The following is a 13,572-nucleotide window of genomic DNA, read 5'->3' on the forward strand; positions in this document are numbered from 1 at the left end:
TATAATATAGTTGTAATATAGTCAAGACAAAACATGCTTATTACATGCTCAAAAACTGATATTTCTTAAATCTGTATTCATATGTAGTTCCCTCTGTCAGCAATGTATCAACAACTACACACACATTTCTATCAGTATTTCTCTGTGTTGTGGTTGACATGATGATGACTGTTAGGAGTTAAGGGGAGACGCTGAGCATCACCATGAAATGTGCAAATTGACATAAAAATGAATAAAAGGGGAATAAATGCTCCATGTTTTTTAGGTTGTAAACTTTAACTGTTATGTAAGCCAACTAGACAGACAGTTTATCACTCTTCCTCCTGCACATTAGCAGATACAAGGCATCAAATACTGAATGTTAAATAAAGAATGCTGGAAACAACTGCATCGCCATTAGCATATATGCTATGCAGACTGCCTTCTTCATGTCGTGAATTGCAGCTGATGTTTTAGTATGGCAATTGGCAAAAGTTTGACATTTTACTTATACAACATTCGCTAGTTGTACATTTGACTCATACAATAACCCTCCTTCGAGTGATGCTCTAGTTTCTTCATGTTTTTTTTTTTCCCTCTTGCTTGCTGAAACTGTCTTTTCGCCGACATCTCTTCACCTGCACTAGTGGCCGTATCAAAGCCGTGATTGGTCAGATGTCGATTCATTGCAACGGTGTCGGGTTACAGACGTGCTCCCCTTGTCATCTCTCACTCTCACCCTCGCGTGTCAGCGGGGGGGGGGGGGGGCGGGGTTGCGCGGAGAACTGCGCTGAGAACTGCGCACAAGCCAATCTCATAAGCCGAGGCCCCCTGCGCGAGGCCCCCTGCACGAGGCCCCCTGCGCGAGGCCCCCTGCGCAATGTGATGCCCCATGCAGCCTGCATGATCGGCCTGTAGGGAGGGACGGCCCTGCTTGTTTGTATATTACACTCTAACTGGACCGAGCAGACAGCCACATTCTCTCATGGATATTGTTATAACCCAGCTGTAAGGTCTGGAAAGGAAAAAGATAACATAATTATTTCATTTTTGTTTTTATTCGCACATCAATTTTTGACAAATGAATTTGTTTTTCATTTCAGCAGCCGGTTACTGCTCATTAAGAACTCAGAATAACTGTACAGTATATAAAATGAGTACAACAAACACTATTCACAGGAGGAGCAGAGCAGGATGTGACAGAAGGAGAGGAGTTAATTACTGGAATGTTTAAATGCAGTGAAACAAATATAACAATGGGAGTATTTTTGCTAAATTACACATACTGGGCACACAGTCTACTGTTAAAGACGGAGGAGGTAGACTGAGCATTAACATTTCATTCGCTCAAGGGAAAATCTTTCATAAAATGGGATTCACATTCATATGTTAATGTTGTAAAATTGACAGCTCCATTTGCAAATTTAAAGAAGTCTCTGTTAAGGCCGACATGCTGAGCTAACTGCAGTTAAAAGATAATCTAAAAACAAATCATGAAGCTGTTCCAGAGTCCGTGAATAAAGGAATACAATGGCATGATAATTGCACCCATGGTAATTTAACAATTTGGTTCTTGACTCTACAATTTTCTGAAAAAAAACAATATCTTTTCTTGTTTCTTTTGTCATCTTTTTTTGTTTCTGTGTACCATACATGAACTAGTCTACAACTGCACTGTGTTGCAGTACGACAATAAGTGATTCCTCAACTCTTAAAGAAATACAAAATATCTACAATGAATCTCAAGTTCTCTAAATGTTCCTTGATGGCACCATTCACTTTAGACTTGATGCTAATGCTAGTTTAGGTAGAGAATTGTGGAATGGCATGATATAAATGTGGTTTTGGATGGATCTTAACTTTTAAAGCTATCAACCACATTGCTCTGAATGGTGCCTAACTGCTTTTCACTGGCCCTGTGAAATTGGCACAATCAGTCAGAAGATGTGCAAAAAACACAGTATACTAGTCCCCAGCCTCTGAGGGTGTTTCCTGCTGAAAGAGCAATAACCCTCTCCCGCTGTAGTTCTATAATCCTGCCCACAAAGACACACAAACACAGTGACACAAAATGAACAGAATCGTCTTTAGCACCACTGAAGAGCAAATCATGTCAAATGAACGGCAACATACTTTGTCAAAAATGTCAACATATGAACAAAACTGAGAAACAAAGCCTCTGAGTGTGGCGTAAAAGCAAAAACAAGTTATGTCAGCAGTTATAAAATGCTTTCAAGAGATACGTGAAATGTCTTTGTATAAAGAAGTGCAGTTAAGCCTAGAGACAGTTTTAATTAGCATGCTCTTAATTCTTGCCCTGAAAAAAATCCCAAAACCTAGTTGCTCAGGTATGTAATCACAAGTTTATAGCACAGTAGAAAGGATTTTAGTCTGACATATACAGTATAGGACTGTAGTCCTTATAAACATGGATGGCTCAAAAAGCTTATAATTAAGCCTATGGAGGAAACCAGTCAAATAAAGGAAACAACCTTATCCGTTCAAGTAAGTGTTGGGTTCAATAACTAGCTACGCCTATTGAATACTAATCAAGGTAATTCACTGAGCAAACTGCAGTTGAAGGGTAAAAAGGACAATTTATCATTCTTGCACGCAGGTAATTAATTATGCTGCTTGTGTGGAATTAATATGCTAGGCTAGTCCACAACTGCTATGCAATTGTCATTAGAGTGAAATCTGAGCATGCAAATGAGTATGACATCGTCTCTGATTTATGCCGTCGCAGTCTTTGTAAAACATTAGGTAGCAACCAGTTCATCTAAGGACTGAAAAGTACCACTTAACAGACCCATACACAGAATGACAGACTGTTATTTTCTCGATCGGACACATTTGTTTTGTTAGTTGTCTTGATAAGTGGTCATCGTAAAGTGGTGTGGTCCTCATTATTCTCAAGGATAAATTAAAGCACAACATTGAGAGAAAAGAAAAGAAAAACACTTAAATATATCAAATTGGAAATATTTCCCTTTGGTAAATGTGCTTTGTTCCCATTGGTACATGTCCTCTTTCTTGCCTTTCTTCTTATTGTTGTTACGCCATAGAACCTATTTCATTGGCCACGGTAGAGTCTTAAATGAATACCACAAACCCAACACATACAGGAGCATGATATAATAAATATTGCTTGGGGAAGCAGTTCAAGTCCAATTTCTTTGAGTAAAACTGGCTGTGCAGGTCTTTTTGTTGTTGTTTGTGGTTGGCAAGATGTTAACCATTGAAGCATACTCGTCCAACTTGGAACCCAAACTTCTGGTTGCCGTTGCCAAAGTCTGCTGGAGCCACATCTATTATAGGGAGGACCTCTGCCGAGGGGGAGTCAATCTCCAGAACAGTCCTTTCCTGACCTTTACGGAACTGAAAGAGAAAAATTAAAGCCATTATTAGAATTTGCTTGGCTTAATACAACTGACTAGCTCCCCCGCCTCTCTGGCACAAATCCCGATGTGATTTGAGCTACAACAGAAACACAATTGATAAACACATTACTTTCATTAAAGGTCCCCTATTCTACTGTTTTTCATCAATATATTATAGGTCTCAGATATATACAAAACATGTCTCTGAATTGTTTGGCTCGAAATGCCAAACAGATCATGCACTGTAGCATCCCATAAACCCCTCTGTTTCAGCCCTGTTTCAAAAGTGCTGACTCTGTCTGTTACTTTAGATGAAAATAAGGAGCCACTCCCCACGCCCCTCTGAGAGATATTTGGTTAAAAAGAACACAATGGTGCTCTAGGAGGAGATTCAGGTGATAAGGTGGGGGGGGGGGGGGTTACTTTGGTTGGTGATTGGCTAATGGTTACACAAGCAAACAAATCGTTATGACATCATAAAGTGGCCAAAATCTGATCAGCTCATTTTCAGACAGGTTTTGATATAAATGGAGCAGGACAAAAAGAGAGAGAATCTTTTTTCCTGAAATTTCCAGAATATTTTTACACATGTTTATGTATAAAAGACATGAAAAAGTGGATTCTGCATAATAGGTGACCTTTAAGGCTAATTGTTATCAGTCGAGCTAGTCCCTTCTTCTGGCATGTCTCTGCACTGACCTGGCATCCATCATGCACTGCATTAATGAAGAGGCTTTTGGCTTGTGTCAGTTCCTCATCATTGCTGCCCCGGAAGCGGAGGGAAAGCTGGTAGGAGCGCGAGGTGCTGTCGAACCAGCCTGCCGAGTTCTGGCAGGTATAGGTGAAGCTCTGCTTGGCCGTGGCACTCAATAGTTTCAGGAAGGTCAGCTGAACTACATGCACAGGGTTCCCATCCCTGTCACTGTAGGAGAACTAGGTGACAAACACACAGAATCCAGAATGAGAAAAATAAATGCATAAACAAGTTTCCTCTATAAGAGATGAATCCACAGAAAAACACATCATTTTCTATAATCTGCTAATATAAATTTTAATTTTCACTATATCACAATTAACAAATGTCCTAGCTTGTGCTGACAGATGACTTTCCTTGAGCAATGGTGAAATAGTGCTTCTCAGAAAGTATTGTAACAGCTGAGGAAATTAAGAGAAGGAAAAAAAACCTATGCCGATCCAAGGACATTGTTCAAGAACTGCAGTGAATTGTAATTGTGCTGGTAGCTTTGTGATTGTCTGAGAGGGTTTTGAGACCTCTGATCAGGAACTCTTGAAAGGCCAGAGTTCTGAGCGTGCTATCCTGAATGCTAGTCGATCAGAGAGCTAGCATTGCCTCTGTGTGACTCATCCAGTTGGCTGAAATCAACTGATGGTAATATGAAAATAGTTTTCTCATTGCACAAAGTCTAATAAATTGATACCAAATTGTACAATTTGCAAATATACAAATAAACTAAAAACGTTCTCATGCAATCATGTGCACTTTGAAGTACAGACGCCCACATGCCCAACCTTTCATGTCAATACACTAGTACAAATGCTTGCAACTCAATCATATGCAGGGGTATCATTCAAACACTCTCAATTAGGATAAGTCATTTAGATGAAAAAGACTGGCTGGCATTTGGAGACAGCTGAGATAAATGGAAGGAGGTTCTTGTTTTTTTACCTGCTTTCCTTTCCTGTATTGGCTGAACCAGCTTCCTGGCTTCTCTTTGTTCCACGCTGCTAATTTCACCTGGACAGAGAAAGAGAGAAAGAGAAGGATTTTTACAGGATGTTGAGTAAAGTTTTAGGCTCAAGGGATATATGGAGGGATTTGTGCCTTGATGTAATATAACGAGGTTGGCTTTGTAAAGGCTGACAGCAAGAGATTGCAGACTTACATTCTCAATCCTGTTGTCAGGGTAGAGACATGTCTCTCCATCAGCTGTGAAGTTACAATAGACCTTGATGGAGTCTCTGTTACAGCCCTGGTTAGGATCAATCCAGTAGTCTCCTAGAAAGTGCACAAAAAAAGACAAGCTCTGGATGTTGATATAATTACTGCATCAACGATAACAAGATGATAACAAACAACTGGCTAAAAAGAGAGTGTATGTAAGAGAATGGGTTCCAGTTTTTACTGGATTATTTTCCATTAGAACGTTTTTGGTTGTTAAACGGGCATAAAGTAAGAAGCACTGTCTTTTATACCATCTTTGTAGTCAGGTTGGACCATCATTAGCTCTTTGCAGGTCCTGGCAGGGCTCTCAAAGGTTCCAAGGGGTCTTCTCATTATCTCCACCTCTGTTTTCATAGAAGACAGGGTGGCAAAGACTTCTTCCATTCCCTCAGCGTCCTCCAGAGGCTGATCTCCCTGGAGGAACTCCTCCATATCCAGCTCCACATCTTCCTCCGTGGATGAAGCTGCTCCTCTTGCCCGATCCGAGTGCCTTCGCTTCTTCCGCCAGCCCTCCCTCATGGGCAGGGGCTCAATCATTGAAGCGGGGGGTCCCTGGAGGTAGAACAGACAGGTGAGCAACATATAATAAGGAATGAAAGAGGGTAAAGCTGGCACTGAGAAAGCCGTGATCTGAATAACTGGTGTTACTCACTGGGGGTCCTGGGAGGCCAATTCTGCCTGTATCTCCTCTGGCACCAACGAGACCCTGAAGAAAAAGAGAGGACAAAACTTTGTGTCAATCATGTCTCACCTGGTCACACCACTCACACATGGCTAAATCCCGGCTTTATCCAGACAGATATGACTGCTGCTTTATAGGATTATCCAGCTGTGTGCATCAGCACTCTGTGGTCAAAGCCTGGCTCTCAAGACACACTATAGTGGTTTTCACAACATCACACACACACTAGAACCAAATCCTATTAAAAGGGCCCGATGGAAAATCCCACACAAGGCAAGTGTGGCTGTACAGCAGGCTTTTAGTTCCAAAGACATGTGGTAAACACAGTAGAGCATTATTATTATTATCAAGCATGGTACATTTAAGCCAACAATCACACTTTTCCTCTCTTACCCAGCAGATGCTCCCAGCAGATGCTAGCCAATCAGCAATGTACAGCAATGGCAATGTACAAATAAATAAGACGGATTACTGAACTCACCATTTCTCCCTTCGACCCTTTCCCGCCAGCTGCACCCTAAAAGTGGAGAGGAGTAAAGAGCAGTTAACACATAAATAACATTAAACTGTTAGATAACTATCGAATTACTCAAATAAGCACTGATCAATACTAGTCAACTATTCACCAGAAAATAAGGCACCTGCTTGACAGGGCAGGTTATGGTCAATGTTATTACTATCACTGCTGAGTAAAACATGTGCAATTACAGGGCTTTCAAATTGTGCTTAACTTATTGAAGATGGAATCAATTGCAAAAGCCCTGAGATCATAACCTTATATGACCTTTTAAATAAGCACTCATCGAGTTCACTGAATAATTGATCAGCCAATTTGGATCAGAGTTATAGAACAATGGCTGTAATAGGCGAGAGGCTATGTTTAAAAGCCTCATTTCTTTAACAAAAGATGGCTGAAAATTTAAAAGATGCCCTGCGGATACAAATGTAATTCAAATATGTATTAACACAATTGAACAGACCATAAGTAATAAGTAGATATTGTTGTAACAGCTCTGCACTTACTGACAGTCCAGGTGGTCCCAGTGGGCCGGTGGAACCAGAAGTGCCGCCTGCTCCCTAGAAATAAGGAAAAGCATATCTTGTTGGTGAACTGAACTTCCTCCTTGCAGAAGTGTATCAGATGTATCCAAATATATTGCAATGAAATATACCTCATCTCCCTTAGGCCCTCGGCTCCCCTGGTTCCCTGGCAGGCCTCTGTCTCCCTTCTCGCCCTGTTCTCCTGGGGGGCCAATTAGACCGATCAACCCTCCATGACCCTGCAGACAGAGACATGGTCATCAGTTTTGTTTCCCAGGGTTAAGGCTAGTGCAGAGAGTTCTCTTTGTCAAGGACATACTCACTTTTTCTCCCTTGTTTCCAGGGTCTCCTTTTAATCCGGGGAGTCCTAGTGGTCCCTGTTAACAATCACAGATTAGTTAATTGGCCAATGCTGTAGATTCTGTACATTTGATGTATTATTATAAATGTCCCAAGCTTCATTAAAAGCCAATTATAAGGATCTTACTAATGGTCCTGGTGGTCCAGCTTGTCCTAGTGGCCCATGTAAACCTAGCTCACCCTAGAAAAGAAACATTAGAATTAGATATTGGCTTAAAAGAAACAGAAGCCAAGATTAAACACAAATGGTACCGTATGTTGATTATTGTCAGTTATGTTGCTTCTAGGGCTGTCTGATTTGGAAAAACGAAATGTTGTAGTGATCATTTTGACCTATATTGTGATATGATTCACAGTTTTAAAAGGATATAATAATGCTATCATTATTCCCATTTTCATTGATAAACTGTGAAGGAGGATGATTCACCTGATGAATGTCTAAGGACTGAAACGTGTCAGTAGTAGCCTACATTTCATTGCAAGTTAACAACATTGAGCAGGAATTCCCTCTTCTCTTGTTTACTGACCGCAGAGCCTGGGATGCCTCGGAGACCTTCTAAGCCAGACCTCCCTGGCTCCCCTTGGGGTCCCACTGGACCTGTCTTCCCCACCGGACCCAGGTCTCCTAACGCCCCCTACAAACCAGAGGCATGGACACACACAGCGAGGCGTTAGGCATAAACTCACCTCAAAGGTTTTGTTGTAATGCATTACCCGGCTCAGTGCAACCCATTATCTTTACCTTGGCTCCCTTCATGCCCTGCTTCCCTTCTTTCCCTGCGGGACCGATATGACCCTAGGGATAAGAGAGACAATGGTGGTGAGATAATAGCAATAACATAAATATACAATACACATAGCTCACGAACGTATACAATATATTTATCGTACCCTCCGTCCAGGAGGTCCTGAAGGGCCTGGCTCCCCAGAGGCTCCTAGAGGTCCCTGCAAAGAACAGAAAAAAAGGATTAGTTAAAAATTAAACACTTTTCCAACCTGTCACTAAACTCTGAGAAGAACTTCTATCCATAATGATGGGCAAAACGTCAATATGTCACAGAGAATATAGACTTTAGCTAAGCATACAGCATAAAGCTACTTGTGCTGTCAACATGTAAGAAGTGGGTAGAAATGCTTACTGCTTTGCCGGGATCTCCATTGTCTCCTTTAGGCCCAGGGCCACCATCTACTCCCTGGGTAAAACATTCATATAGAAGAAATTAGCAATTAAAGGGTTCATTAAGACATGTATGATAAAACAATCATAACAACAAATACTCACATTGACGCCAACTTCTCCAGGAGGTCCTGCATCTCCAGGAAATCCAAGAGGGCCCTGTGGTTAAAAACAGTGAGTCAGAAACCATCATGTGCCATGTGGCATAGCAATAACTGTTTGACACAACAAAATCACTGTGTCAGAGAGAAAACGACTTACGAAGTTGCCTTTGGGTCCGTCCTCTCCCGGTGTTCCTCTGGGTCCTGGAGGCCCAGCGGAACCAGGTGGGCCTGAGTCACCCTTTTCCCCCACATCGCCTTTACCCCCCTAAGACACCAGCATGGGAAAGGACAATCAATGAAAGGGCTAGGAAATGATGAGGTTGAGCAAGATATGAAGGACTGATGGAAGTCATGCTACTTACAACAGTGCCGGTCTCTCCAACTGACCCAGGGTTTCCCGCTTCCCCATCCTCACCCTGGTAGAGAAGGAACACTCAGTAAGGTATAATCACACTCCACTCTCTCACACACAAATCCTGCATTCACAATGCACCATCATTCCATGTGCACAGATGCACTGTGAGGTTGCTAATGGCAAATGCTGACCTTCTCTCCAACAAGTCCAGGCTGACCAACTCCACCAGTTATTCCAGGTGGGCCCTGTGGCAAGAGGAGAGGGAAGACAAATATCATAAAACAAGGGCAAGTTTGAAATATTCATTTGATTTAGAAAAAATCTAGTTGTTGGTGCAGTGTGTTGTTGTTTGTCAGCAGATCTGCTCACAGAATGCTGAACCCACATCACATTATCACAACACAAGGAAACAAATTGAGTGTCAGTTTGCTGTGGATAGTGTTTGCGTCACACAGTAGGGTGGATTCTATATCCCCCTCTCAACAATTTTGTTTGTGTATGCGCATATATGTTAGCGTGCATGCAAGTTTGTCAGTGTATTGTGCTTTTTCTCTCGAGACAAACCCAGTAAAAGCAGGTCTTCGGTAGAGTGCACAAACATGAAAGCTGAGTACAGCCATACACTACTACAGAGCTCCTGCTGTCAGCTGCTTTCCTCACATGACTTCCCACCACCATTCCGCTCTTTTCCGCTTTTCCTGTACCAATCCATTTATGGATCCCACCATGTACTGTATGCACCGCTGTATTTCCATGCTTCCTGTGATGAAGCACTAGCGTGGCACACAAAGATTTCTGCAGCTTGCTGCTGAATAATTGACTGTGTGAAAGGCTGCAGCGAGATGGCCATTATGAGAGGTAAATATAACTGCCTCTCAGGGATGATAGTCCAATACTTCTTAATGATTCATAAAGCAGTAAATATAACTCTCTCCCAGGAATTGTATTCTAATAGTGTTTAATAATTGAAGTTTCAAAAGCAGTAGGGGATCTCGGTGGATCTGTAAAAGATGAGTGTCTGGGAGATATGATGTGAGTAATGATAAATTATTGTGCAGTTTGAAATGTAGTTAATCCTGTGTGTTTGATGGAAGTCTTCTTGATTCCAAAGCTGATACACTGTCATATTTTCTTTATGAGTCAAAAAGGCATGCAACAACCATCACTTTAAAATATTAGTACTCCAATTCTTGCACAGGGTGTGTAATTTCAATATTGCATTACAGTAACAAAAATGCATTGACGCCCACTAAATCCTATAAACAAAATAAATAGGCCTCAATGATACATGCCTCAGAAAAAGAATTATCTGAAAAAAGCAAGAATTTCAGTTTAAAATCAGAGGAACAGAAATGATGAGTGAACCAATTTTGATATATGTCAATGCTCATTATCATATGAAATGGATTCTTGGTGCATTTCTTTTGTAAACTATTTGGACAATAGTATGTTGTTCTCTAATGTTTCAGAGAATTTGTTTTATGAAGATGGATATGATAGCATGTTGACATAAACGTCCTAAATGTTGCCCCACATTCTAACTGCATGTGTTTTGAGTAATAAAACCATAGTTATGATGACATCTGAATCCAAATATATGTAATCTAAATAAAATCATGCTTCACTCTACCTCTCCACCACTGGACCCCTGAGGACCCCGTGGGCCATGCTGTCCTGGAGGCCCCTGTTGAGAGAGATGTAATGTGTTATTAGGATATCAGTGCATACAGAAGTGATGATCAACATCAATAAAACACAAACATAAATACAAACTGAGTGTGAGCTGGAATTGAGCTAGTGCCCCCTAAATTAAATGTGTGTTAGAAGTCAGGCCATGGAGGATTGCTTATGTAATGGCCCCAGTATCTATGATCATTATGGTACTGACATGATGAAGACATCCAGACGGGTCATTACCCTCAATATGACACAAGCTCTGATTCTCCCCTCCTACCCATTTCTCTTATTCTCCCTGTTTAATAAGAAACTTCTAGCATGTGATGTGCAAGAGCATAGTAGTCTCTCAGCCACAGTGACGGCATCTGACTTCTCTGTGCAGCACAAGAGAGCGCAGCAAGCAATTCATCCTAACTGTGCTTGGCTTCCGTTTCAGTTGAGTAGATGTTGAGCTGTGCTCTGAATCACTCCGAAGTCTTGGAGGGAGCGTTGTGTTGTAGAGTCACAGAGACAGACCGACACACAATCTGCCCAGAGAGACTCTGTGTGGGACTTGAAGAAACACATATCCTTCTGGCGGAGAGATACTTGAGCATTAGAGGGGAGAATTCTGTGATCCGCAACGCTCACACATGAATGAAACTTTCCCACTGAGTCTCCAGCATCTTTCTCTCCTCTCTTCGTCTCTCCGTCTTTCTCTCTCTTTCTCTGTTTCTTCCCTTTGTTTTGGTTCCATTCTAATGCATTGCCTCCCTAATCTGGCCGTGGAGAAGAGGAGCTATAAGGAATCTTGTTGAAATGTGTTCATGGTTGACAGCGTTGTGAGATGACTGTCACAAAGGAGGATGCTCATTAGACAGCCAAGGCTGAGGCTAATCTGATTAGCAGCTGTCACACCGTCTTCCTGCTCACAGCCAGAGCCCCGCCTCTTCCTTCCACTCTATTGCTCCACTGCGTCCTCTCTGTAACTCTCTCTTTTCTTATTGATCCTTTTCATTTCTTTACATGCCTTTACGTCCTTCTTGCACATTAATTCATGGTCTACTGTCATTCACACTCAGCCTTGAAGATCCATCAAAAACTCAAAAGACAAGTTGAGATTGTTATAGGTTGTAAGGTTTCTTTTTTGCAATCATTATTGTGGATATTGATTTATCAGATAATGTAAAGATATAACTAATGCCAACAGACATGAGATATGAGCAACATAACTTCTGAGAGCAATTGACTGAAGAGTATTTGTCTCTAGCCTACGGCTGTATTCTCCCACAGCTTCCATAATAACACAGTATGCCATGGGAATACAGTTGATTAGTGTGCAGCTACTTAGCAGCTAATGTGGGATGTTCATTGCTTTGAATAACACTTCAAACCCCACACAAAGTGTAAGCATTGTTCAATAGTTCAAAGTGTCATTGTGTCATGACCTCTATGGTCATGACTCATGAATCCTGGCTCACTGGCATGGCTTACTAGCTTAGTAGCTTACTAGAACCATCATTAACCAGTCAAATAGTCTGCTTTGAAAAATGCCTATTCTTAGGAAACTACCAATTTAGCAGTTTTCCTCAGTTTCTCTACAGATGAGGCTGATTAGCTTGTTTTGTGTCCAGAGTTGTCGAAGCTATAACATTTGAAACACAGCTTTCAGTATTCTGGAGCAAATTAACCCTTTTCTTTCTTCAGTTTCCACTCAGTCCTTTTTGTTAATATGCTAACACAGATACCGTTTACTAATTTGAAGACATACTAATTATCAATGATTTTTTTTATCTCACTCAACTCAACAACTTCATTGTGTTTCTTTAGACTCCTAATGTGATGTCATTACAATATTGATGAAGGTATACCTTATAAAAGTAGCGTCAACACATCCATATCAGGATCAACCACCATAACAAAATAGTGCTTTGGGTTTCTGGCAGTAACGAGACATTTCAGTACCACCTGTTTGAATCTCAGAGAAAAAACTAAGCTGGGTAATTATCTCTGACCATTTAGTTCCCTCACACTAAAGGCCCACGTGTCTAAAGAGTTTCCAAACCATTAACAGACATGTACATGTACTGTATTTGCAAAAGTTCTGTGTTATACACCAAAAGATCCTAGTAAATTATTCAGTGTTTTTCCACTAATGAATGCAAACCTTTTGATCTTCAAAAAAGATCCATTAAACAGTTTTATACTCGCTGCTTTATGCTTGATACTGGAGAAAAAATGAAGAAAAGTGTAAAAACATATTCAAAGGTTTTTGGAAAGTGAAGAAAAGTTATGTCGATATCCAATATCAGTCAGCACCAAGACAATTCAAAGTCATAAAAAGTATGAAGCAAAGTGTAAGAAGACAGTAAAGTGGTGTTGAGAAAGCCTTGAGACTGACACTGGTGTTGTATGTGCTTGGATTACTGATAAGTACTTACCATTGAGCCAACATGCCCGCTCTCTCCTTTGTCTCCCGATGGTCCTGGCATTCCCTACAAATAGAGATATGGTGAGGATTGCAGTCTTACACATGAAATGGAAACCAATACAAACTAAAGTATACATGTAAAATCAGAGATGAGCCAATAGGGAGACAGACAGTTTTTTTGATGGGATAGTTATTCTTACCTGCAGTCCAGAAGGACCAGATGCCCCCTTAAATCCTCGGTGTCCTTCATCTCCTTTCGCCCCGTTCATGCCCTGCTGCCCACGAAGACCTGGCTCACCATCTGCACCCTGAAATACACACAGACAGGTCAGCAATGTTAAAGCTGAGGTAGGCAACTTTGGAGGAAGCAGCTCTGTAAGCTACATTTTTAAAGTATTCACCCGAAAAAAGGTCCTCTATCCAAAGCCACCCCCTCACTGCCTA

At 41.3% G+C, this 13,572-nt stretch overlaps 1 protein-coding gene across 3 annotated transcripts in view; it reads right to left on the minus strand.

Annotated features, from left to right (window-relative positions):
- Positions 1-1,024: 1,024 nt before the first annotated feature.
- Positions 1,025-13,572, minus strand: part of col5a3a (collagen, type V, alpha 3a) — a 43,614-nt gene continuing 31,066 nt past the window's right edge. For all 3 annotated transcript variants that reach the window (XM_034143069.1, XM_034143068.1, XM_034143067.1), the window contains 22 exons: positions 13,329-13,436; positions 13,139-13,192; positions 10,672-10,725; positions 9,233-9,286; positions 9,049-9,102; positions 8,844-8,951; positions 8,688-8,741; positions 8,545-8,598; positions 8,297-8,350; positions 8,148-8,201; positions 7,933-8,040; positions 7,533-7,586; positions 7,369-7,422; positions 7,177-7,284; positions 7,028-7,081; positions 6,486-6,521; positions 5,975-6,028; positions 5,574-5,874; positions 5,264-5,376; positions 5,047-5,115; positions 4,059-4,292; positions 1,025-3,357 (listed from right to left, as the gene is read on the minus strand). In XM_034143069.1, coding sequence (XP_033998960.1) covers positions 3,211-3,357; positions 4,059-4,292; positions 5,047-5,115; positions 5,264-5,376; positions 5,574-5,874; positions 5,975-6,028; positions 6,486-6,521; positions 7,028-7,081; positions 7,177-7,284; positions 7,369-7,422; positions 7,533-7,586; positions 7,933-8,040; positions 8,148-8,201; positions 8,297-8,350; positions 8,545-8,598; positions 8,688-8,741; positions 8,844-8,951; positions 9,049-9,102; positions 9,233-9,286; positions 10,672-10,725; positions 13,139-13,192; positions 13,329-13,436 — 1,980 coding nt within the window. In that variant the 3' untranslated portion in view covers positions 1,025-3,210. The remainder of the gene's footprint in view (positions 3,358-4,058; positions 4,293-5,046; positions 5,116-5,263; positions 5,377-5,573; positions 5,875-5,974; positions 6,029-6,485; positions 6,522-7,027; positions 7,082-7,176; positions 7,285-7,368; positions 7,423-7,532; positions 7,587-7,932; positions 8,041-8,147; positions 8,202-8,296; positions 8,351-8,544; positions 8,599-8,687; positions 8,742-8,843; positions 8,952-9,048; positions 9,103-9,232; positions 9,287-10,671; positions 10,726-13,138; positions 13,193-13,328; positions 13,437-13,572) is intronic.

This window comes from Trematomus bernacchii, unplaced genomic scaffold, assembly GCF_902827165.1.
Source record: "Trematomus bernacchii unplaced genomic scaffold, fTreBer1.1, whole genome shotgun sequence".
NCBI classification, from domain to species: domain Eukaryota; kingdom Metazoa; phylum Chordata; class Actinopteri; order Perciformes; family Nototheniidae; genus Trematomus; species Trematomus bernacchii.